The sequence below is a fragment of the Anguilla anguilla genome, chromosome 6, assembly GCF_013347855.1.
Source record: "Anguilla anguilla isolate fAngAng1 chromosome 6, fAngAng1.pri, whole genome shotgun sequence".
Lineage (NCBI taxonomy): Eukaryota > Metazoa > Chordata > Actinopteri > Anguilliformes > Anguillidae > Anguilla > Anguilla anguilla.
In genome coordinates, this window is record NC_049206.1 from 17,903,572 (window position 1) to 17,929,977 (window position 26,406).

Genomic DNA, 26,406 nt, shown 5'->3' on the forward strand with positions numbered 1-26,406 from the left:
CCTGTATTGTGATGCTGGGGATTGTACTGTGGTGTGTTCTAAAAGTAAGGTAAAGCATCATTGCTGAAATCAGAGTCAAATGTTTCACACCAGGCACTGTCATGACACTGTCAAATCTCTGAAAGTCAGAACAGTCTAGGCTTCAAAATACTCTGTTTTTAACAGTTGTAAGGATGGAAACAGACTGGACAGACATTACAAAATGTGTTAGAAATTAGAAAATGGAGGCAAAAAACAGCATTTTCATTTTACTTTTTATTTTCAAAGAATTCTAAAATGGATTTTTAGAAATTCTAGGCTGGTGGCAGTTTGTTTTCTCTATAAATTTTTTTTCATTGAATAAAATTAAATTTTATATTGCATTAAGCTGCTTTTTTAAACTGGATAATTGTAACTATTTACAAAAAAAGAAGATATTCTTGTACATTCCTATCAAATTCCTTTTGAGAGCATACTTTTAAAAGTCCAGTACAAATTGTTTTCACATTAATAATTGTGCTTGGTACAAAATATGCAGTTTTACAACTTTTGATCGAGTTCATCCTTCTATGAATTACGCAGGTCTGAGGGTATTTACAGGGAGCAGGTGCCTTTGTCATGTGATCTGGTGCGGTGCCTCTAACATCTCCATGAGGAAGGTGTCGATGGGCGTGTCGCCAATCAGCTTGAAGAAGAAGAGGTGTTCTAGACACTTCAGGCCGATCGAGCGTAGGGCAGGCAGGCGAAGAAGTAGTTTGGCAAACCTGGACGAGGAAAGGGTTTAAAAAATTAAAATATATTTTAAAATGTCATATTTTTTCATAATTTCCTACATTCCGAAATGTATGTACGCGGGAACCTAAACTAACCGCTGTAGAGCTTTGACTGTTTAGGAACATGCACACTGCATGTAAAAGAAGGACATGAGGGGCTTTCTCTCTTGCCAATGCTGAGAAAGAGCTTGAAAAAGGCTGACTTTGCTGATCCAGGATCAGTGTTAGGGTGAGGAATAAACCTGCACTGGAATCCTGTTTTACCAGCACACTGGCTCACCCAAGTGGGACCGGAATCGCTGGCTCTAAAAAATCCTAGGACAGGAGAATGGTTTATTTCTTATTGGAAACTGCATTATTAATTACATGGCGCACCTTACAATAGCTAACCTTTGTCCTTAATTTCTTAAAACAAATACTGAAATGATTTTTCATTTACTCCCAGTTCGACGCATTGACATTGCTCTGATGAGACAGGTAGACAAATACAACTCGATGGTCCAAATTCAGAGGAAACAGAAACATTTGAGTGAACACAAAAGTGAATACACACCTGCCTGGCTGTTCGGGGTATCTGTGCTTGGTGTAGGACTCTAGTGAAGCATACACCTTCTCCCGTAGGCTCTCCACCTCCGGTGGGTTTGACAAGCCCTTTGCATCTGTAAACGGTACGTACACACAGTTACTATACTCCAGGGGGAGCTGGTTGTTCTCCACTCTACCTACAGCTTCCACTTTACCCAGTCCGCATTCTACAGTCTCCACTTTACCAACAGCTTCCACTCTACATACAGTTTCCACTCTACCTCATCTCCACTCAACCTACAGTCTCCACTCTACCAATAGCTTCCACTCTACCTACAGCTTTCACTCAATCCAGTCTCCACTCTACCTTCAGTTTCTGCTCTGTAGGAGACGGCAAAACAACCGGACACTGGAACTACAATGCCGCGAGTGCAGAGATAGGAATGACACCGTGTCATCATTACCATAAAGTAGAATATGTGACATTGTGTATATGACAGGTCACAGTGTTGTGATCTATGTATTCTTTAATGTACTTGTAATCAAATTCCCCCAGTTGTGCATTCAGACAGGAAAGTGACATTAAGTCATAGGAATACATTATGCTGGAAAAAATGAATCTGCTGTGTACTTATTACAGAGAACGGTGAGTGGTGACCAGATTATATTGCATGGGAACGCATGCGCTGTGTATTTAGACGACGCTGAAAAGGGTGTGCTGACCTGGGTTAAACAGGACTATAGCGCGGAGACAGCCCAGCTCCGTCTTATCCATCTGCATGTCTTTCATCTTGGACACCAGTTCTGTCAGAACTCTGCAGAAAAGATAAAACCACAAGGGAACAGGACTTCTGTGAGATAAACAAAAACAGCAGAAAAGACTAATAAAAGCTCGTGACACATTTATGAGGCTGCCTGCTAAGATGCTCTGAGAAATAGACAATGGCTCACACTAGTGAACTGCAATGAAAGGGTTCACTTGGACACGCTACAGAGAACAAGACGTCCATTTCCCTCATGGTAAATTTATGCATAGAATCACTGAACAAACACTTATCCTGAGTTTTACTTTGTTTTGCTCCTCTAGGAAAGACAAAATCAGCTGTATTGTAACAGCAGTCTAAAACGTGTTGCATATCAGTGGTGCCTCAAAAGTCAACGATAAACAAACCAATGCACAAATGAATGTAAATGACTGATCTACGCTGGAGTCTAACAGGGGCGGACCTGTCCAAGATGGACTGAACTAAATTGGGGTGGTGGAGAGGGATGAACCCTTCAAAACTGGAATGGAACAGAGGGGTGATATGAGAGCCATTGAAGACAGACTGAACTAAAGACTAGAGTGCAAAAGAGGGGGCGGAGGGGTGAAAGATGGACCGTGCTAAACTGAGATGGAACAGAGGGGCAGTCTGACCTGTCGAAGATGGAGCCGACGCCCGCACTGTGGGCGCTGCTGCGGTGGACGTGCAGCCCGGTGGCCAGCAGGATTCCGTCCTTCACGGTGACCGAGCGGTGAGAGAAGGAGGCGATGAGCAGCTCGTTCCAACCTGAGAGGGAGACCAGGGTGCTGCACTCTGAACGTGCTCACAAGCATTACGAGTCCCCACAGACACTAGAACCCTCTGCAGTCAGAACGTGTCCACAAACACAGAGAGCTCCATAATGTCTGGGACAAAGACTTTGTTTCTTGCTTTGGCTATGCACCCTAAAATTTTAGCTTTGTGATCAAATGTGTCACATGTGGTTAAAGTGCACATTCCCAGCTTTTATTTAAGGGTATTTTTTCACCATGAAGCGTTTTATACACAGCTATTGTGAATCTTGGTCTGTCCTCAAGACTTTTGTCCAGAACTCTACAGGCTCTTTTCGGTAATTCTGAGCTAACTGCAACCTCGCCATCCTGTTTTCCTGGCTAACTGGTGGTTTGCATCTTGAATCAAGTCTAGAATCAAGACTAGACGCCTAAAGTTCTCTTATAACTGCACTAAGGAAGCAATTGAACACACTCAACTAACCAGAAACACATGTGAAGCCATTTGTCAGAGATTATAGCAGCCAGAAATGGGGGGGGGGGGGGTTCTGTCTAAAAATGCTGTAATTTCTACACAATGAAACCAAAGTGTATAAAAATACTCTTTAATGAAAGCTGAGAATATGTGCTTTAAACATGTTTGATTACAAATCTGAAATTATGGAGTACAGCCAAATCAAGAAAAGAAATTATGGAGTACAGAGCACAAACATTATTGTGCGCCATGTATAAGCTAGATTCTGTGGCAGTCAGAATGTATCCACAGATACAAGTTATAACACATTGTGTAAAATATGCTCATAGCCACAAACTGCTACCACTCTGGCCTGAAGTAAACAGAAGATAGGAACTGAATCACACTGTGTTCAGCACATAAGCACAGATACAAACCACATTGCTGAGCACAGCAACAAACACAAACTGGTCTGCTCAAGTCAGAACTCACCCACAGATACAAGTCAGCATGTTGGCCTACATTTGTTTATGCTTATTTTGACCCCTCTCACGACCTCTTGTTTTGGAGATACTACATTATGGCATGTTTTCATGATAAAATCCTCTTTGGGACAAAGAGCGCTGTGGGAGCCTATGCGTTTGAGAAAACCAATGCAAGTCAAATGGTGAAATAAGGAATCCAATATATACAAAAAGTACACTTGCAGATTTACTCCTGAACATGCCATTTTTTATATACTATTCACTTTCAAATGTTTCATAATTAAATGCAGAATTTCTCAATATAAATACATAAAATGCATGTCATAGCATATGCACGATACTACTAATCTTAATATGCCAAAACTGATATATTTTCCAATATATGCAGAACATCCTCATGCAGATATTAGACAATATTATGATTTAGATTTCAAATATTCAGATGAGCAGAGTATGAAGCTGAACTTGCAGAGTGTGAAGCTGAACTTGCAGTATGAATCTGAACTTGCAGAGTGTGAAGCTGAACTTGCAGAGTGTGAAGCTGAACTTGCAAAGTGCAAAGCCGAACTGCAGTGTGAAGCTGAACTTGTAGAATGTGAAGCTGGACTTGCAGTGTGTGAAGCTGAACTTGTAGAATGTGAAGCTGAACTTGCAGAGTGTGAAGCTGAACTTGCAGAGTGCGAAGCTGAACTTGTAGAGTGTGAAGCCGAAATTTCTGAGTGTGAATCTGAACTTGCAGTACGAAGCTGAACTTGCAGAATGTGAAGCTGCACTAGTAGTTCTGTGCGGTAAATGCAGAAGCTGTGCTCTGGAGCAGGAAGCTGGGCCTCCGCCGCCGGCGCGCGTGTCATACCTGCCCGCAGCAGGATGACCTGGTCGTCGAGCGGCAGCTCAGAAAAGTGCGGGATCCTCTTGGCCCACTCCACCAGGGTGAAGAGCTGCTTGTCTGCCGCTTGGCAGATGTTGGTGACGGGATCGTTTGTCTGGCGGAAAGGAAGGGGGGAGCGTTACAAGCTGCAGCTAAAGGGCACCTGTTTGGGAAATATTGATACTTTACCTTAATTTTTTACAAAATTAGCATTCCACATGTGTATCGACCTGGATTAACACATTTACAATTACTCATTTAGCAGATGCTTTCTTAGCAGAAAGACTTATAGAACAGTGCATAATAAGGGCTAGACAAGACACCAGTGGTGTTGTACAATACAATAATGTAGTATACATTGTCATGCTTGTGTCCATGAGTTGGTTAGTGACACAAGTCAACAGTAAAAGTGCTATGACATTAATAAAGATTTGAGTATGCACCCTGGATGTTTGTGAAATATTATAAAATGAGCAAATTTCCTTTACCACGCTGATTAAAAAATTCCCTGGGCATTCAACCGAACACTAGGCATGTTTTCTGGTAGCAAAACAAAGTGCACAGTGTGTATCAAATATACAGAAATAGCATTACCTGGAATTTTCATCTGGAATTTTCTGCGTTGCATTATTAAAGTGATGGTGAGGACAAAAAACAGACTGCGCATCAGTTCTTTCAAAGTAAACAGTGGCATTTTGAGGTCATGGTATTGGCCGCGGAGTGCTGTCCCAGACGGGTCGGGGACTTACTGAGTTCCCAGGACTGGCGTCCATATACGTCTCGGTCTTGGGCTCCACGGCCAGCTCAGCGTCCAGGATCTTCTCCACCGGCATGTCTTCGCTGAAGCTGCTGGTGGACTCCACCTCGTTATCGCTCTTCTCCCGCCCCCTCTGCCTCTCCTCCTGCACAGCTGAGAACGGCACGCGAAAACCACACCCTTTACCGTTATTCGCTTGCATAACTCACATTCACAGCCACACACTTACCACCGCTCACATTCAATCACAAAGATTTAGTATCACTTTCATTCACTACTATACATTTACCATAGCTTAATTCACATTCACTACCGTACGTTTACCATCACTTACCTTTCACTCCCATACATTCACATCCACATTAATCACGTTCCACTCACATCTCTCAAAGTCACTTCCACCTTTTGCTCACATTGACGTCCATTCATTTAGTCACGCTGACTTGCAGCTTTGGTGTGTATGTAAACGGATGGCGCCTCACCTTCCCTCTTCATGCCCATGGCCAGGCACTTCTGGTAACGGCAGTACTGGCAGCGGTTGCGCTGCCGCTTGTCGATCAGGCACTCCTTGTTGTCCCGGCAGGTGTAGGTGAGGTCTTTCCTGATGGTCCTCTTGAAGAACCCTTTGCAGCCCTCACAACTGTACACGCCATAGTGCTTTCCTGGACCGACACACAAACGCACACCCACACGCACGCGCATGCGTACACACACACACACACACACACACACACACGCACACAAATACACAGGGACATTTAAGGGTACGGAAAGATTCAATCTAATTGCAACACTCTCTGTCCTTCCATCCAAATTGTGACTATTTAACTGTTTTGCTATATCCCCTCTAGGAAGATAAAGTAAAAAAAACACCAAACCAATGTAAACAATAAAAATAAAACAAAAGATATGTGTACCTGACAGAGATACTGATCAAGCTTCAAATGAACATTAGCAGTTTGGTGTTACAGTTCTGTGTTTTCAGCAGTGTTGAGACAGGATAAAGTGTTCTCCCGGTTACCTCAGAAGACGTATGGTGCGGAGGTGAGACAGGATGAGGGCGTCTCCTCGTTACCTGAGGAACGATCCCCACAGATGGCACAGATGTGCTTGGATAGGGACCCTGGGCTGGTGCACTGGTAGCTGCCCAGTCCTGCCAGACCAGGAGGGGGCTTGATGTCCTCTGTGCTGCTCACACTGTTAAGTGAACTCATCTGGGGAGAACAAAAAGCTTTGCATTACAATATTTTCAAAGTTGTATTGCACGCCATTACACATATTTTCCCTTTTTCTGGTTTTTACACCTTTTTCTTCCAGTTTCAAATGTCCTGTTGTATTAATCAGTGATTGCTGCTGTAACCTCAGGACTGAAGGCTGACAACCCTGCCATAAAAACATTCTTTCCATGGTCTATGCAGAATTTTACCAGGTTGATAGCTTCCACACATGATGATGATATTTTTAACTCTGCCTAACAAACATTTGTTAAATAGCTCATTCACACAAGACCCCTTTATGTTAGACTTCCGGAAAATTTCCGGGTAAGGCTGCATGTGTGAAAATGTAGATTTCCACTGACCACATACCTTGTGCAGTTCAGATACTTGGCAGTAGAGAGCAGCATATTTACAGATTACCCTGAAAAAGGCTGGTACCAGATTAGGATGTAGGTGAAGACGGAGAATTTAATGTTTGGTTGTAGCCTATCTGGGTTTATCCCATTTCCATAACCCCAGTGTGATTATTATCAAAAACAGCTGGATTCAGCAATAAGAGCGGTCATTCAAAACTATGGAAAAAGAAGAAAAGAAACTGGATTACGGGCTGCTGCTTTGCTCATGCTGTTCAGGCACTGCTCTAATGGGTGGATGGGCCCCATGGTCTGTCACTGAATCCGGACCCGTACAGTGTCAGCGGTAGCTGGCAGCTGGCAGCCCCGTGGGATGCTGTATACTGTAATTAGCTGCAGTGTCACTAGAGGAGGGACATCAGTCCGTTGACTCTCCATGTGTAATCAAGCACCAGCAATTCCCTCGGCTCAATCTGGCACCCACAATACGTAACATAACATAACATAACATAATGACGAACAGGCCATTCTCCCCAAGAATTCTTGCCATTTTCATGACTAAATTAGTGCTCTGATTACCTACATACTAGATAGTATCAAGCCTAGTCTTGAAAGTCCCCAGAGTTTCTGCCTCTTCTACGTGACCTGGCAGGCTATTCCACACATTGACTACTCTCTGGGTGAAAAAAATTCTTCCTAATGTCTGTACGGAATTGACCTTTTGCTCATTTCCATTTATGTCCCCTCGTTCAACTAACAGAACTGAACCTGAAGAATCTCCTTTATGAATTTAAAAGCCTCAGTCTTTCATGCATTTAAAAGCCTCAATCAAAATCACCCCTCGAGCCTCCTTTCACTGAATCCACCAATCTGCCTGGTGGAATGGAGAGCAAAGAGAAGAGAAGCAGTGGCTTGGTGTCATGTGCACTGAGTAGAGCGTGTGCGTGTCTGAGCTCTGCCAAACTGACAGCGATGAGCACAGCGAAATCCAACCCCCCCATCTCAGAAGTAGTATGTTTGGTCTGTCTTTCAAGCTTTGAGTCTTTTCAGTCTTACCAAATTCAGTGCACTGACTCTCCTTCAGACAAGGACTAAGGAGAGGATGACCTCTCACAGTTGCATGAGCTGCTTTGCCTGGCCAGGCACTTAGACCACTTAGATGAATTACGAAAACTCACTTAGTGAAATAAAGGCAGTTAAACCTGGGAGCGCAGGGCATTTCAAGATCTGCATTTAACGCTAATTCACTTGCTCTCAGAAAAGAAATCACAATAATAACACAATAAATTTGTCATTCATAATTTTATTATGACACTTGCAACAGAAGCAGGATGAAATAGTGGATTTAGCAGGATAAAAGACGATCCCAATAATGTTTTGAAGTTCTGATCAAAACTAACCTTTGCCACACAGGCTAATAATATAAAAAAACCCTAGGACCAATTTCTGTTTTCATTTATTCATATTGAGCATGCTAGCTAGAGCGTGACATCTCATTTTCGACTTTTCATTCAAATTGAGCCCTTTCTTTTTGAATCTGGCAATGCTACCAACAGTTGCAGACCAAATATCAATAAAAAACACAAATGTCAGACACCAAAATTCAATTGGCTCAAAGACACAGGAGTAATTATTTTGTTGTGGTTCAAATCATGGTCACCGGCCATTGTAATCTCAAACAAAGGACCTCAGCATATCTGCTTTCATAGAACGCAGTGTATTTTTTACAGCATTTTGGCTCTTTTTTCTGTGGAAAAATGCATGATCCTGCATCAACGCGACCACTGGTAGAAAGTGACAGGCAGGGGGAAAGGGAGATAATTTCAGCACACTTCTTTCAGGAGCATATAGTACACAATATATAGTATTTTACACCTCTAAAAACCCAAAATATCATGTGGGTACCAAGTGTCCTTTTTCAAATAGCTTTTTTGGAAATTCTCCTAGACATAGCTCAGAAAAAAAACAATTCAGAATATTATTTTTTGGTGGTATTCTCATCGTTGTGGCTGTGGCTTCATTGTGTTTATAAGATGACCAGGCATTGCCACAAGCATCCACTCAAAATAAATAATAATTGAAACTTTGAAAAAACCTCCAATGGTGACCTTTCAGAAGAGACCAGGATTATGCTTGTAGACAAAAGGGTTAAAAAATAGCAGACAATTTATTTTGGGTATGTCGTTTTCAGGCTTATGTTAAAAAGGAGGCAACACAAAAGCGGATAATTGCCTCATTTCTATTGCCTAAAACACACTGGAAAAAAATTGCACTCTATAACTGTCAATGGATTTTTTTCCACAGTAGTTCTGTTGTTGCCATAGTTGCACAGCATGCAATGGCCCAAATGGGGAGGAGCCCTCACCTGTGGACTGCCAAGTGTTCCGAAATTGATCCCAGGCGTGGAGGGCAGGGAGACGGAGGGCGAGCCCAGAGAGGACGTGATGACGGAGTACGGCGAGCCCATGCCACCCATGGGGGAGGGGAGGGGCCGGGGGGCGTTGATCGAAGCGCTGATGACGGAGGGGTGTCCCACCATGGAGTTCATCTGGGACGGGGGTGGGGTCATGTGACAGTGAGGGGGCGGATCTGCAGTTGGAACACAAGAGGGCGGGGTCAGACACAGGGGCATCTCAGTGGGCACCCAATCAATGATAACACAGCCCATAAATTAATGTACATCTCCTCATTGGCCTTTATGCAGTCCTCACATTTGTCTAAACATTTGAACATTCACTCACTGAACAACTCTATTCATTAAATGGCAGAATCACAAACATAATTTGAACAATCACCCACTGAGCAGCAATAGTCCACAAACTAATTAAAACATCCACGCACAGCACTCTCCACTTAAACTAAAATATTTTCCACAAGCTCATTTGAATTACCATCCATTTAGTGATAGCTGCATTTTCAATGATAAGCCTTAGCTGTATTTTAGGGCGTCAGAGTTTCTAAAGTAAGTTATCTGGGCTTACAGCTCATTGTCCAATCCCAGATATGACATCACACTTTACCTCAAGGCAGTTAAGTATAATAGGCATGTCAATCTGGCAAAATATCATAGCCAGAAAATTTCATTAACAGTAACTCATCACAATGTAGCATGGTGCTGTTCACTGATTGTTCAGAACAGAATATAGGCCTATTGTGAAGTTAATAAGTGGCTGTTAGGTATTCTCCTGTGCTGTGTGCTTGATCCACATAACAATGGTATCGATCACTGCAATCTTTTGTGTTGTGAAGTCTCCAGGAATAACAACAATCACAAAACAACTACTTTTCCCTCCAAGATCAGCAAGCCAGTAAAGGGGTCAGAAAAACACAAGCAGCCACCAAGCCTTAATCCTCTAAAATGGACAGCCCACCACAATAGGTCAAATTACAATGATATACATGCAGTCAACATGCATAACAGTTAAAAAGTATGATGATACGTCTAACCAAATGCTTTTCCTTGGTTAAAATTTTTAGAAAAGTATTCTTGGAGTGCTTCAATGGACACTGAAAAAGAAGACCAAAACACTACTGATAGGTCCCATTCTTCAAGGACAGTGAACTAAAAAACTAAAACAAAAATTCCAAGTAACCACTTCAGCACAGAAACATTAGTTTCTACGTCTTTCGCCGGAATGTTCCGTGTTTCGGACCGCGGGCCGGCGGTGTGACATTTAGGCCTGCGAGCGCTCTGACAGGATCAGGCCAGCCGTGGCGGTAATTGGACATGGCATTTGCAGGCTGTAACGCTAGGCCGTCGGGGGCCTGTCCAAAGTCCGTAAATCTTTCCCGTTACACCGTGTTCTACTGTATAGGTCATCCGGGAGGGGACCGAACCCTCCCCAGCCCGGTCAGGTTCTCCGACTCCCAGCGGGGGCAAGCCCAGGGTGACCAAGTGGCCGAAACGTGCGTTGCTGACACCAGCGCCGCACTGAGCGGCGTGCGCGTGCGGCTCCAAAATGGCTGATTTTTCCATTAGCGCCTAAAATTCAGTGACATTTAAGCAACTGCTCCTATAAATAGGCGTCAGTCAAATGCGAAAGACCTGCTTTTGGCTGCGGTGCAATGCCGCGCAAGACATGCTGTGAGCTCAGGCCTTGCAGGACAGCCTGCCATGTGATTCAGCTCCAGTTCTCGTTTGCACAAAGCCCTGTCTGCAGCCTTTTGGCCATAACAGAACAGAGGCCTCCATTCAATCTAATCACCGCACACTTTATTCTTGTCTTGAAGTAACCCAATTTTAAGAGTGTGTAAGCAAGCGGTTCCTTTTCATGTATTACTGAAACAAATAAAAAATTACAGGATGCAAAAAATACGAGAACTCAACCCTCACTTTAAGTTGTGGACAAACCAGTATCTGAACTATAAAGGGGAACCTGTCGCGCATCCGGTCACAATGCAAACCACAGAATAACCTAACGTGACGCAATTTCTGCACTTCCTCGTGAACTTAAATAAATGCAGCCACTCAGCTCTTAGCAAGGCGGTGTCAGTAACGGCGGCTTGGGCGCCGTGGGCTGAGACCGGTTCGCCGTGTTGCATTTTTTCAACGATTTCCACCGAAACGGACGCGGGAAGAGCTGCGCCGCGGAGGGAAAGGAGAGCGCTCGGAGTCTGTTTTTTACTCACGGTCCAGGCATTGTGAGAGCATCATGGGGTGGAAATTCCCGTCCATGTTTGAATCACTCGTCTTTTTTGATCGGGGTCCAGCGAGCTCGTCTCAATCCATATCGCTGCAGGCCTCACCCAGTAATGTGCCTGGGGGGGTGTGACCCACTGACGCACACGGAGCGTGTGTGTGTGTCCATGTGTGCAAGAACATGTACGTATATGTGCGTTAGCTGGGTATATATTAATATGTTTGCGTGCTGGGGGACATGAGAGGGGTGTTTGAGTGCATGTGTGGTGTGTGTGTGTGTGTGCGCGTATGTATCTATGTACGTGAGTGCGTGTGTATGTGTGTATGTGTGTTTAAAAGTGGTGGCTGGGGGAGGTGTGAGAGGTGTGTGGGAGAGGGATCACTGGTTGGAGGGGGCACGGGGTGTGTGTAAATGAGAACATGGTTTGCTGCAGCTGTGGGGAGCATTCATGGAATGCATGCACACACGCACACACAAATAAAGTCACACACACCCACATGCACAGGCAAACTCGGACTGGCTGTGAAAGTGGACCTACCGGCTCTTCTAGACTGCCACCCCCCCGCCCCCCCCCCCCGCAACTGTCATGCTCATTCCCACTTCTAAATGTCACATTCCTCAGGGAGGGGACAGCAGCATCTTCCATGCAGGACTGTCACAGAGGATCAACCAGGAAGGGGGTCGGTTCGTCCACACCCCGCCCCCCCCTGTACTGCTACGTTTCCCACAGACCACCTGTTCTGCTCAGCACAACACTTCACACACCCATCTTTGGATCCACAGAATAAAATAATTCCAATATGAAAACCTGTAATAAATGTGTGTCATTCTGACCCTAGGTCAAAATGGGGGAAAATGCATGATTTATAATGACTTATCCCTCTTCAAAAAAAAAACACTGACTTTCAGAAATATTTCATTTATATAGCTTGGAAGCCTGCTCACACGTGTCTCGCATGTATACCATCTGTTCAGGGAGTGCTCCGTCGCTAGATTGGTCCGCAGCCATGTTGTCTCGTGTCTCCCAAAACAGTTTTCTACTGAAGTCATCCCTGACTGCTGAAAGCATCCTCAACAGGCCAGCTGGAGGTGTAAGACCATCAGGTTCCAGCATCAGTGGAGAATCATTAAGACCATGCGAGAGGTGAGAAACAGCAAGATCTACTCAAAACAAACAGTGGTCCCAGAGAAGGATCCAGAATCTCTTCCAAGATGATGCTGTGGTAGACTTTTCCAAAAACAAGGAGATGGCGAGAGAGAAATGGGGGACGGACCAATGCAAAGAACTGAACATTTCGTCCACCCCCAGATAGGGACACATGCAGTCCTCCTGCAAGAATACTTTTTTTTTTCTGGTATGCTTTTAAGATGGCTGTTGTTCTGTTCCCCATTAGCCATGTGCTGTGCCTTGTGTTTCCATTTAATTTCTGTCTTTACAAAGGCACTTTCTATATTTTCATTGTTTCTTGCAGATTCTAAACATTAAAACCATCGCGGCCACTGGCTAACACTTTCAGCAGAAAGAAATTGCCACTATCTCAGTCTACATAAGTTATGGTATTGTGGGATTTCTGAAAAAATAAAATAAAATAAAATTAAATAAAATTAAAAAATTAAAAAACAGAACAATCTCAAGGAAGGGGAAGAAAATTATTTGTTTTCTAACCAAATAAGAAAATTCACTTTAAAAGCATTGTAAATCCCTGGAATGTCAGTTGGTCTACCAAACTTTGGCGTAAATGCGTGTTACGTGCAAGTGCTATCTGGTTGGAGGTGCAAAAAACATAATGAAATCTGAGGTTATAAAAGACATAAAAGTCATAAAAGACTTGAGATTTTATGTCGCTGATTGAAATTGAATTGAAAATAAATAAACCCATGCTGAATAGCTATAGGATGTTGAAATAGTTTGAAACTCTTTTAAACTCTTTCCAATTCCTGTATGTTTCCCATAGTACATGTGTGGTGAATGCCTGCTGCCTTATTACCCAGGTCAGGTCCTGGCCAGTGATCACTTGTCAAAGAAGTTTTAAGTTCAACTGTGACTTCCTAGACAACAATAACTGAGGTTACAGGGGTGAAGAGGTTTCGACGGCATGACTCCAAATCAGTCACAGAAGACCCTACATAAACACAGCGACACAGGGGTTTCAAATAAAAAACGAACGAAAAGAACAAATAGACACATTATTTCATGTCAGAGAAGTCACTCTTGCTGGAACCCTTCGTATCTCCAGCCATTTCACTGCTCTTTGAGGTTTCTTTAAGGTGCAGACTCTCCTGTTTCACTGGCTAGCCGTGCGGCGCGGACGCTTGGGTTATTATTAGCATGACACCTAGGAGACCAGCTGGTGTTTAGAGAAATAACCATGCTGTGAACTGTGCCTGCGGGAGACGACCTTGACCTCTGAACGCTTGAGGCTTGCGCGTGACCTTTGACCGCTGCCGTCCCGGCTCAAAGGTCGCGGCGGCCCTGTTCCTGTCGAATCCGAAGCAGGAGGTGTGGTCATGTGGTGTTTACTGACAAACCTACGCAATAGCCTCAGAGTTAAGCAGCGCTAAACACAGTCCACCGGAGTCTATGGGAAAATAGGAAAGTGTTTTAGCAAGCTGTCTCTTAGAGGGGCGCATGAAATAATGCCTAAGGCCTTAGAAAGGCCTAAGCAAGACAGCTTCTTTAACATGAGCAGCAAACACAAACCACAGGAAGTTGGTGAAAGTCTTCGTCGAGACACAGGGAACTGAAGGGCAGCAAAAGTCACAGTCATAAGACACAAGGCGCTGAAAGATTGTGAAAGTCACAGTCATGAGACACAGCCCATTCAATGGAGTCATAGAAAGTGCTAATGTGAAATATTTTCTTACAGGCCTGTGCTCATCTCCCATTACTGACATAGGAATCAATCACAATTGTCTGCAAGACTCTGATCTATAGCACCAGTTTATTCACAGCATTAAAGTAATATCAACAAAATATTGATTGAATTGCATCTGTACTAGCAGGCAGCAGTATGGCATAGCTCTGCGGGAATATTATGTTTCAGAGAGGGGAGCTGGCAGGTGTCTGCATGACACTGACACTGCATGATTCACTTTCTGGGGTTTGTCATTTTAGCTTTAGTGTAAATGTTCAATGAAGTGCCAACACAATATAATGATATTTTATGTTAATAATTGTGAACAAAGTATATAAAATGTATCTACTAATATATTCTGTTTATATTTACAGCCTCTGGAAACATAATGTCACTGTACAAGCTGCCTTGGAGTTACTTTTTTTGCTTTAACGTATTTGAAGTGTATTTTTGACTTTAGTCCAAAATCCCCTGAAAGCCCCCACAGTAGCCATTGTAAATCTAGTTAGTTGGTTGTCACAGTAAGTAAAACGTCTGTATCTAAAATATCCCTCATTGGACATAAAAAATGTCTGTGCCAAATAAAAAGCCTTCAGCAAATCTGAAATGATATATATAAAAATAGCGGAAAGTCAACTGAGGTCAACTCAAGTATAAAATATTCAGCAGTTCATTATCACCATCACAAGCATCATCCTCACCATCATTATCATCATTATCAATGTACTGTAAGCAGGGAGATTAGGTAGGTTTCAAATTTAGAACTTTACCCAGACACAATACTAGCAGGACAATAAATCCCCCCCAAACAGAATATATTCATTTTTTTTCCTAATGAGGTTGATGTCTGATCAATGGTGCCATTAAATCCTCTTACACTCCAGTAAGCACCTCCAACCTGTTCATCCACCCACAGGCCAGCTGTCCCGTGTCGGGGAGGGGGAATGGGATGGGTGCCGACCCAGCTGAGCAACACCCCTCCCCTCCCCCCCATCTAATCCTGATTAAACATACTCCTTTAATCGGATCAGACAAGCCTGCAGCATTACACTGGATCATGAAACAGTACGTTATGTCTCTCTTCACTCCAAGGCAAATACATTAAGTCTCAATATAAACAACTCTGTGGAAATGCTGAAGCATTACACATTTGAGCACTTTGTTTTCAACTTCAAGAAACAGAATTGCAAAATTGCACTTTAAGTCAGAGCGACAGCATTGCAGAAGCACTTGATTCTTCTTCAGCTGCCACTGAATTTGACTGAAGAATCACTGCTATGCATGTTACTGTACATCTTTTCTGCCATGTATGTTTAAATGACACATTGCCATAGTAGTAAGATTTAATGCATTTGAATTCAGTCCTCCACAGCAGTTCTTACTTACGAAAAGTAGTGTTAATAAAGACAACATACCCACTTACTCCACAGTTTTCTTCCCAAGGTACCGTGAGCTCACATAGCAGTCTTTGTATGGAAGTAAAGACAACTTCACCAGAAAGGCACCATGGCCCCAACAGCACAAGGCACAAGTGCAGCCCTTGGACCATTAAACATGGGCAGTGACATATATTGTAATGACTAGGTGGTTAGCAAATTATTATTATGAAAATTATTCTTAGTAATACTTTTTTATTTCTTTGTTTCATAATGTTATACTTTAAAACAAACCTGGTTTGGTTGACACATCATTTCTATTGTAATCATTGTACTGACTAAATTATTTAAATTATAGAATAACACTATTGTTAATGGATATATTTATACATTACATTCTTGGAGCAGATCCAGAGCAACTTACAGTGAAAAATAACACAAGTGCATCCACCTTATGTGATGTTATCCAAGTTATGTGAGTGACTAAGAATGTTCCAACTATCCTTAAAATAAAGGCATCACAATATAGGCATTCCTCCACTTACAAGTGTATAAAATAATAAGTTTTGCAGTTTGCAATAAATGTTGGATAAATGTGTCAAGTGTTTCATATCCATTTTGAGGCGTGGGTGCCAGTCACAATGCGGTCATCTTAGGGGAGGTTAAAAAGTTTGGGAACCCCTTGCTGGAATGCTGGAATGCTCTTGCTGTGCCATGTTTTTACCGCAATTCCCTTTCAGTTCGCTAAACAACACAACATAATTCCATTATAATTATTATTGTCCTTGCTATTTGGCTGACAAGCAGAATCTCAGGTTCAGTGGAGTCAGGTGACCGCTCAAAGCTGCCGTAGATTCTAAAATGGAGCTCTGATGAAGTGTTTGTATTTCATAAGGACTCAGTGCTGACCAAACGGCCAGCCAGGCCAAAAGCGTTGCACTCTCTGCTGACATATCGCAGCTTTGTTAAACTGGCAGATCGATACCCAACCAACCCCTGATCCTCCTGGTTAATTTGTAATTCCAGGGCGACGCAGTCACTCCTGATTCAGATTCGGGGTCTGCAAACTGACACTGCCAATTCACCAGTCCCCCAGCCGTCGGCTGAATTTTTCAGGGTGGTTGGCAAAGCCTGATACAGATTGGTACCAGAACGCTTTCCTGAGAGGAATATAAATTGTATTATTATATATAAAAGCCCAAATGAACATTTGCTGGATGTTAGATTAATGCTTACAGAGGATGTTCTTTTTAAAATGAGACGCTATGTCTCATTGCACAGACAGTAGGATTCAATCAGGCAGGAAAATGAATAACATCAAATAAAGTCAATACAGATTATTTGTTATTTTAGGCAGGGTTCTTAATTTAGGCCCTGCTTTGTAAATATAGGAAAAACTATCCTACATCTCTGAATGCTTTTAATGAACTGACATCCTAATTGCGGTCAAAGGGATTGATGGGGATCACATGGTTGAATATTTGAACAGTTAATCATTTGGTCTCATCTTTAAGATTAATTGAAAAGAAAACTACCATTACAATTCATGCGCCAGCTGAGAGATGAACATTTTTAGGTTCACAGACATGGTTTTACGCATGACCAATGGCCTGATTCACTGACTGCTAGATCCTCGGTTCAAGCAGACTTCTGTTGGGTGGGTTACACACCACAGAGGCAGGAAACTGTCTGTAATGTGCTCTTCCAGCCGGTGAAACTATTCAACTCAATCTTATTTGTATAGTACTTTTTACAGAGAACTGTCACATGTAGCAGAGATGCTATAAGGGATCTATCACAGCAAATAAAATGGGTTAAGAAGGTTATGGTTGAGCTGAAAGCTAACAGAAATAATAGACCAAATGGTATAGTTCAGTATAGTGCAGTTTAGAGGGGCCGGGGGATGGATCTGGAGCTCCAGGCTGCGTCAAGGCATGGGCAGGGGAGGAACAGGGCTGAAGCGGTCCATGGCCACGGGGCGAGGGACAGGGCTGGAGTGATCCCGTGGACTCAGGGCGAGGAAACAGAGGCCAGGAATGGAAAGTGTTATCTAAAACAAGAATGGGCGCACGGCGGCTCCTGCTAATTGGCCTACGGATTTAAAGGGGTCTGATGCCTAGAAGCCGCAAAGCCGGCATTAACGCTCGCCACCGCGGCCGACAAAGAAAGCCTTCACCGGGAAAAGAGCCGATAAGGACGCCAGTGAGAGCCCTCGGCGACGCCGTCTGGGCGTGAAAATGGCGGCTCGCGGTTGAGGCGATGACCTCGTCCGCCCGTCCCCTCCCGCGCGCTCAGGTGACGGCGCGTGACGGATTCGCCGCGTGCGTCCACCCTCTTAGCGTCCTTGCGGCCTCGTCCCTGACATGTTCCGCGTGCACAGACAGCAGTCAGTCACCGTGAGGGGGCCGGCCTTGAGGCAGAGTGGATGGACCCATTAACACGCGCGTGCAAGAAACCCGCCGAGAAATTGCAACTGTTAACTGGGGAGACGAGAGGCAGGGAGTGGAACCATAGGGGTTGGAGAAGTACGATTATCAGCCAATTAAGTGAAACTGGATATTGACTTAGTGGCAATAACAAGCAAACTAAATCAACATAATAAAGGCATATAATTAAACAATGGCATATTCCCTAAAGCAAATAGTAACCAAGTTAACGAACTAGCCCAATTGTTACCATTCTACCAGTAAAAACAGTAACCTTTTCTACTCCAACTGTAATCTATTTTAAGAAAATTCTCTCTTCTTCTTATGTTATTACAGTAGTATTTATAGAGCCATTAAATGGCTATTTGCTGGCCACAGACTGCAATGACAGGGAAACCCACTGTCTAGCCCTCAAGCCAGTGCCTATTTTACCACTTCCTCTAGTCATGAGAGGACAGGTTTTGCTCCTAGTTAATACATGCAAAAAGGAACCAGAGCAGCACTTTGTAATGAACCAGGGTTCAACAACATTGCCTACCTGCCAGGCAAGTAAAACCAGGCATTGGACAAGTGACCATTTTGTTTTTTAATACACGTAATGCGACAGGTAATCTTATATACAGGAAAGTTTACATATAGTTTACAAACAAGTAAGCCTGATGACACAACCTGAACCCGCAACTGAGCTTATCTTCAGTTCCTTGTTTTGGTAACAACTGCTTCTGTACACAAAATGCTGTTTAGAGTGTGTTAGCATTTAAACAGCATTGTTCAGTGACAGCATTGTTCCCTTTACGAGGACTTTGGAACTGCTTCCCAGCAGACACCGAGTGCCACATCCGCGCCGGGCTGACGACAGCAGAGAAAATGCCTGCCGGCGGACTTTGTTTCCCTAGTCCCGCAAGCAGTTCAGGAGTGGTGTTTAGGCTAGCGCAGCACCAAGACAGAACACACAGTAGCAGTTCGGCTCCAACCTTGGGCTCCATCTGGGATGATCATCATGGATACCTGCCATTACAACTGATCCCAGCAGGGTGTGTGTGTGTGTGTGTGTTTGGCCAACTCTAAATATTGCTGCTTTCATTATAAATCCACAGTAAGCCAGCTGGAAGCCCATTCAATTACACACAAATTACTATGAAACCATGTCAATTAATTGGTTATCACAGGCCTGGCTAAAAACAACCATTGAACGGACATCTGTATTAAGAGATTCCGGGAACAAGAGTCGCTCTGTGGTGAAGGCAGGGACTGACGTTTTACTTGGAAGGGGACACAAAAAAGACCCTTAGTGCACAGATGAATGAAACAGCATGCACAAAAACCACTGTGCCCATTGACAAACGCAATCATTCACTAAAACACTTGGACATCACACTACTTAAAGGACAGTTTCATTGATTTAATGTGTGTTATTGGTGTAGCCAATAACACACATTAACTAGCCATACATACCTTTACAGACTAATACTACATCCCGTCAGTACTGTTCTCAATGGACCTACATACAACCAAATGTACAGTTGGTATATTCACTGTAGAACAATAAAAAACATACATAAAAAGAATATGTCCTAGACACATTGTCTAGCTAATGACCAGCTAAGTATCTGGCACCAGACCCATCTGAAAAAAAAAAACATCTAAACACTGCTCCCAAATCCAAGAGCGAGAATGTTTCATGAGGGCGGGGAGCACACGGCCACATGGCGGTGCGCTCATCGTGTCTGGGGGGGCGGAGCCGGGGGGGGCGGGGTCGGCCCCTCCCTCCGGACACCTGCCTTGAAAAATTGTGAGGTGACAGAGCCTGGGGCCCACGCCAGAAACTGGATTACAGAGATTATCCTCAGATTAGTCTGGAAGGAAACCGTTTATTGATGAGGAGCTTACTGTTGAGGAAGAGCAGGCAGTCGGGCGACAGAGGTGGGCTGGCAACACCTGTTGTAGTGGCGGTACTGCGCATGTCCTGAGTGCTCTTTCATCCTGCAGTTCCTACTATGAGCTAAAGACAGATTTATCTGTAGGATCCATTCCAAGGATTTAACACTAAGGCTACTGTTTGTGTTAGCAAGCCAAACATCTCAAAATGATTGTGGAATTTAAAGATGAAAATTTCATTCATTTTTAAAAATGCAATAGGCTATACATTTACACAGATCAGTACTCGCAGAAAACGACAGGCTAAGCCACCGACTCGGGATTTGAACTCGCAACCTCCAGACCATATTATGAAAATTGTTTTTATAGGCATAAGGCCTTCAACTGCAGGTGGTTGCGTACAACTTATACAGAACCGTGGGGGGCAACAAAAAACCAAACTCACTGTAACGGAGTTAATGGTTTTGCTGCTGTCCAATTTGCCATAGAAAGCTCTCAGTAACTGGGGCAGAATCATTGCTCAGTACAGCGGGAGGAATGACTCACAATCCCCTCTGTGTGCACAGCGCGCGGTGGCTGGGGACCTTCCATGACCTCAACGGTTTATCTGATGGATGGAGGATTCCACATTCATTCAATTCACATACCTGCGCCTTCAGAGCGGACTACATGTATCCCAAAACAGAAAAACAAGCATGCGCCTTATGCATTTTCACAGAAGGTCACGCACCTGATGCATGTGACTGTCTCCCCTTTGCTCAAGTAAAAGGAAGGTGTTGAAAAAAATGATTTGCACACAGACAAGGTGTACACACACTGATAACAGAAAAGTGTCATGTGGGAGTAAGCCAGGAAAAAAAGGTATAACCCTGTCTCCCATCTCATCCCCTTTCCTTAAGCCATTTTACAAACAGCAAATAGGAAGACTAAATAAAAGGATTGAGGCAAATGCTATGTTCATCCTAAAGAACTTCATTAAATACTGGTGACATGAGCTGGTGCAGGAGAAACGGCTGTGGTCAGAGCATGTGCTCATGGGAAGATAAACTGCACATTGGAACATGTGCTCAAACTTGCAGGACCATGGACTGGTGACTTGGGCTAACATAGCAGGTCTCTAACTTTTGCACAGCAAATACACTGTAGACTCCAACTTACATCAAAAATGCAACACTGACTGAAGATATATGGACACATACACACACACACACATACTAGTGCTTAGTCATAAAGGTCATGTCTTTATTGGATCTCGTAGGGAAAATACTAAAACACAAGTTATAAACTAGGCTATACCAGTTTAACACTAAGAGCCACTATTTTTTAGCATTGTTTTTGTATATGCGCCTACTGTTGCAGTACATCATTGAACTTAATTTTTAATTAAATTTTCAAAACATTTCGTTATTTTTTATATTATTTTTTCATATTAAATATAAAGGAATTTAAAGGACATTGTTTACTCTTATGAGCTTTCATAAAAAGCAAAAGAAATAACAAAATTTATTAAGAGAAAACACAGACCTTTCTACCACGATACTGTCACAGGGGATGCTCCAGGAACAGCATAAGCAAAGAGCTTAGGAACATTAAGTGCTTTGGAATGAACTTGGCAAATTTAAAGGAATCTTTCGGCCTGCTCTGACCGGTCGGACACTGACATTTTGACCGGGCCAGAGCAGTGATGTGCCTTGAATTGATATGTTTTTAACAATAACAGTCTCTTGCAACCTCTAGATCTTCAGTAGACTTGAGAATCCATAAAATATTCTGATTAATGAAGCCTTTTATGCCTAGTAAGGTACATTAGGCTGCACATAAAAAAAATTCAGCCAACACTGTTAAGTAACACTGAATTAGCATACTGTCATAGGCTCAATTTACAGGATGTAGCCCTAGTCAGTGACATTAATATGTAGCCTAAAATTGGCACAATGTTTTTAATACATACCATTGACGTTTATGAACACCCTAAACCACTTATAGGCAATGCTGGTCCTGGGGTGCCAAAGATCTTTCTGATAATTGTTCTATTTTATTGGTTCTTGAGAGTCAGCCTAAATGAATGGCGGAATACTGAGTATCTTCATCACATGGTCACCTGCGTTCAATAAGCCTAATAATCAATCCAATTATGTCATTAGGGGATTATATGTAGCAAAAACTTTAAACACCTCTGGCAGCCCAGGACCACAGTTGCTGGCCCCTAATCTCACATCAGAAACTATTCATAAACATGTAATTGTAAAATTAAATTAGCTTAAGTGATGGTTTGTCCTAAACAGGCAATATTTTTAAAATACCGGCAATATGTTCAACCAATGCTAAATGCTGATTTTTAATTTCCTTAATCTTGGTCCAATCTAATGACGCAGTACTAAGACTAAATTTTGAGAACACTGGGAAAAGTACTGATGTGGGATATATACAATATACCTATGGAGAATCATCCAGCGTTGATATCGACCCTTCAACAGCGACACGCCCCCTGATAACTCATGGATTCAAATAACATTCACAGGCAGAGGTATTTTGTCAGAAAAACTATAATGAAAATCATAATAGCACCAGGACATATCGCCATGTACCGTATAATTTGTAGAAAGAGAAAGAGCTGTACAATTTAGGCAGTGAAATTATGATCGTGACAGTGATGATAGCATTTACTGAATTCAGACTGAACAAACCAACCTGCACGCTTTGACCATAAAATACATTTAAAAACACGGTCACGCCAAATGAAATATGGCGAGTGTGATTTTCCCATCAGATCAGAAACAGGTTTCCTCTAAACAAAGCTGATTCAGACAGGTACAGTCAAATTGTATCCCCCGAGCCCTCTTAAATACTGTTAATTAAAAGTGGACACTTTAGCATGAGCCTGGTCTAACGTGAAACTGGAAACAGTTGCATACATGTTTTCTATTTGTAAACCAGACCGCTGACATGGTCGGGTTGATCGCTCAAGCCCTTTCATTCATTCATATAGTTCATTTGGTAGGGACAATGCAAGTTAACATAGTACCACTTCAACTCATTACAAACAAGTTGATGTAACTGATGTACCGCATACAGAGATTATAGCCATTGCTAGTTTCCAACTCCTGTCCCTGGTTAGGCTTTTAATAAGAGAAAAAAGAAATACAATTATAGTATGAGAAGCCACATCACTTTATCACCATGTAGATTACTTTGATCTTTCACATGCCACAAAAAATGTCCTGTTTGAAAGCACAAAATTAACAATAAAATAAATGTTCACCATAAATGTTCACCACAGTGATAATCGAAAGATAAACTGATCTCTTTGTAACTGGCCGCATCTCCCGATTGCTCTCCTCTCCTGGTCTCACAATCTGTCCTGATAAACCTGTAGCGATTTGCCCTGGATGTAACGACTTTTTGATTATGTGGCTGAAAATCGTTGGAGACCAAGGTTTAAAACAACAATCCTCGGAGTCGCCATGCTGAGGGGACTCAGATCTTCAAACAAAGGCAGGAAAATGACTGACGCTGGATGTCAAAGTCCACAATATCAAACACAGAGGTTAGCCCCTAAGGCAGTCCGACCCCCCCCCTCCCCCCACCTGGGTGCTGCAGGGTTCTGAACGGCACTTACTTACCGCTGGAATCCCTGGAAAAGTATTTTCAAAAAACACCGCATTTTGAAATCTTGTGAGGAACAAAGTGTGCAACATGTCATGTTGAGTTTGAAATTGCAAACCCAATGTTGAGAGATCCGCTTAAAACAATCCAGATTCGGCACCACTGTTGTACAATACTTACCCTTGAGTACCGTGCTTAAGATGAACTGCCTCAGTAAACATTCAACTGTATGCATGGACAGTATGTAAATAAGCCCCTTGGGTAATTCTACATAAGGCTGCTATCCAAGCAAATCAATATATTTTATTTATATATTACATAAATATATGTAATTTATACGCCTAACTATTTTACTGAGTAGTAATTAATGGTAATGATTGCATAAAGCAAAAGAAAAAGTATAATTTCAAGCAGAAAAATGTTGCGTCCAGTCATACGTAGTCCATATTTTAGTTAATAGCCCACAGATTTTCATACATGTATATAAGTAAATACACTGTAACAGAAAGAACTATATTTTCCTAACAGGCTTCAAAATGAGCTAACTTGTCATCTATAAAAAAACTAAGCAAATTCTTAAAAGACCTCTTTAAGATTAAATTGTCACAGGGGACTGTCCAGGAACAGCTGTAAACAGAGACCCTTGGAACACTAAGTGTTTTGTAATGACTTGGCAACGTTAAAGGAATCTTTCGGTCTCCCCTCATTGGCTGGACAGTGACATTTTGACTGGGCCAGAGCCTTGATGTGCCTTGTTGTCACACATAAAATTATAATGAAATGGTATTTTTTATTTTTTTAAATCACTGTATGCAACACTGGCAATGATGTTGAAACACCAGGAAATCACGTATTAGGCTGCAACATGACATTCAGCAATTTTTCAAATGATTGAGAAACATTGTTGCTGACATACTTTGATTACGGAAAGGTTCAGTGCCCCAGATGATATTTTCTCCTATCTCAGATATATTTGATAGGATCACACTTTTATTCAGGAAAAATAAAATTATATTTCTCACAGCTGATTGCGAAAGCGCACAACACAAACCAACAAGCTTTCTATGCCCCATTAATTTCTAGCCCAAATGCCTGTGACAAAGTTTCTATAAACAGATGTTTTTCTACTGCCATTTTAAGTGGACCTTCAATCATAGCTACTTATGTTTAGGCTACATATGTGGGCCTAATTAAATTAGCAGGTTCTGGGGAAAATTAAGTGAACGAGCATAAATGTATTAGCCACACTATAGGCAATCAAACGCTTATTTGACATGTTCCTGTTTCTGGTTTCACAATTAAGTCTTTGGCAGGATATATCCAAATCAGTAGGATACAATAGTGTAATATAAACTGGTAAATAAACGTTCCCGCAACAAAGATGACCATTTTGCAATATTTTGGGAAAAAAACAAAAAACACGCGATATTATTTGAAAAATATTGACTTATCTCCAGTAAATGTTTTTGTTATGAAGATGTCCACTAATCTTTATGAAAATGTATAAAAATGTGACAAGCCAAATGAAAATGAATAATATGGCATATGTAAAAGGGGGAGACAATCAAACCAGTCATATTTGGAGGCGATCACTCGGATCACGGGGTAGCGGACACCCTGAACTTCGCTTTAAGTTATGAAGTGGTCATATTACTCGTTTCTATTAGACTACAAATAGCCTGCACACTGTTTTTATCACCGCTCGGACAAATACTGTAGCAGTTCAGCTGCAAATAGTTTAACAAGAGACGCGCTAGAACGACCATAAATTATATAACCGCAATTAAAGTGCCAACCCCTGACCCCGTCTGGGAGAAACAGAATTGCCATCACCTGACTTTTGCATTGGCAGTGACTGCTTGTCAATACACATTACTGCGAGACAAGTGCTAACTACACAGATAACACGGCTACACTGGATTTATAGCTGCCGCGTCTAAAGTCCGCTGACGGAATTCAGTTTTCTGAACGCCATGTAAATGAATGCACAAGAAACAACAAACCCTCAACTGCATTAGGAGCCTTCTCGCAAGCAATGCAAACGTTAGATTCATATAACAAAGCGGAAATACTCACTTAAATGTAGATACGTGTCATTATTATCCATAGTACAAGTTATATCCCAGTTGTTTTCCCCCCTATGCTTGTCGTTGCTTCACCGTCACAGACAGCGGCATCCCCCTCTGAATTCCTTCCCCGGCTCGACTGAATTCGCACTGCTGCTACAGTGAGGCTGGCACATACGGGGGCCCAGCAAGGGGGGTGGTGATAGCGGAGTGTCTCCCAATGACAACGTAATTCGGTTTCATATGAAGGTACGCGGTCTGACGAAACCGTTACATTGTCGCAGCAGTATGGGTTTTTTAGCCAGATGAACTTAAATTTGTTTGCATGAGAAAAACGGCAGCACTCAAAATGGCGTTTGTTATTGAATCGAAATGAGTGGGAAACATACTTTCATTAGGCTGTCACTGTCAAATTACAGTACAGAGCAGGCCAGTCTTATGCTTGTTTTAATTTCGGTGCACATCGCATTTTGAAAGTTTACACAGCAAAGCATCCGAACTGTCCATAATCCCTACCCCAATTTAACGAGCAGGCTAATTAAAATGCCACTGTATTTAGTTAGAAACAAAACATACCATTCATTTCAACCAAAAATCTTCTCTATCAAAACATT

General features: G+C 42.5%; 1 protein-coding gene across 2 annotated transcripts; it reads right to left on the minus strand.

Annotated features, from left to right (window-relative positions):
* Positions 1–269: 269 nt before the first annotated feature.
* Positions 270–25,984, minus strand: rxrga (retinoid x receptor, gamma a). Of its 2 annotated transcripts, XM_035423147.1 has the most exons (10): positions 25,803–25,963; positions 9,311–9,534; positions 6,451–6,589; positions 5,858–6,037; positions 5,368–5,528; positions 4,604–4,733; positions 2,695–2,827; positions 2,001–2,092; positions 1,306–1,411; positions 270–743 (listed from the first exon to the last, which is right to left on the minus strand). In XM_035423147.1, the coding sequence occupies exons 1-10, from the start codon at positions 25,831–25,833 to the stop codon at positions 596–598; spliced, it is 1,344 nt and encodes a 447-aa protein (XP_035279038.1). In that variant the 5' UTR covers positions 25,834–25,963; the 3' UTR covers positions 270–595. The 2 variants fall into 2 exon arrangements, with proteins under 2 accessions (XP_035279038.1, XP_035279039.1); XM_035423148.1 differs by lacking the exons at positions 270–743; positions 1,306–1,411; positions 2,001–2,092; positions 2,695–2,827 and adding an exon at positions 3,455–4,345 and having other exon boundaries at positions 4,512–4,733; positions 25,803–25,984.
* Between the last annotated feature and the right edge of the window lie 422 nt (positions 25,985–26,406).

Bases quoted from the DNA above. Each gene is read 5' to 3' on its own strand.
- rxrga (XM_035423147.1), bottom strand. From the start codon at position 25,833: ATGGATAATAATGACACGTATCTACATTTAA. The intron at 6,590-9,310 runs GTGAGGGCTCCT...TGTTCTCCCCAG, and splicing joins GAACACTTGGCAGTCCACAG to ATGAGTTCACTTAACAGTGT. The intron at 5,529-5,857 runs GTGAGGCGCCAT...TGCCGTTCTCAG, and splicing joins CATGGGCATGAAGAGGGAAG to CTGTGCAGGAGGAGAGGCAG.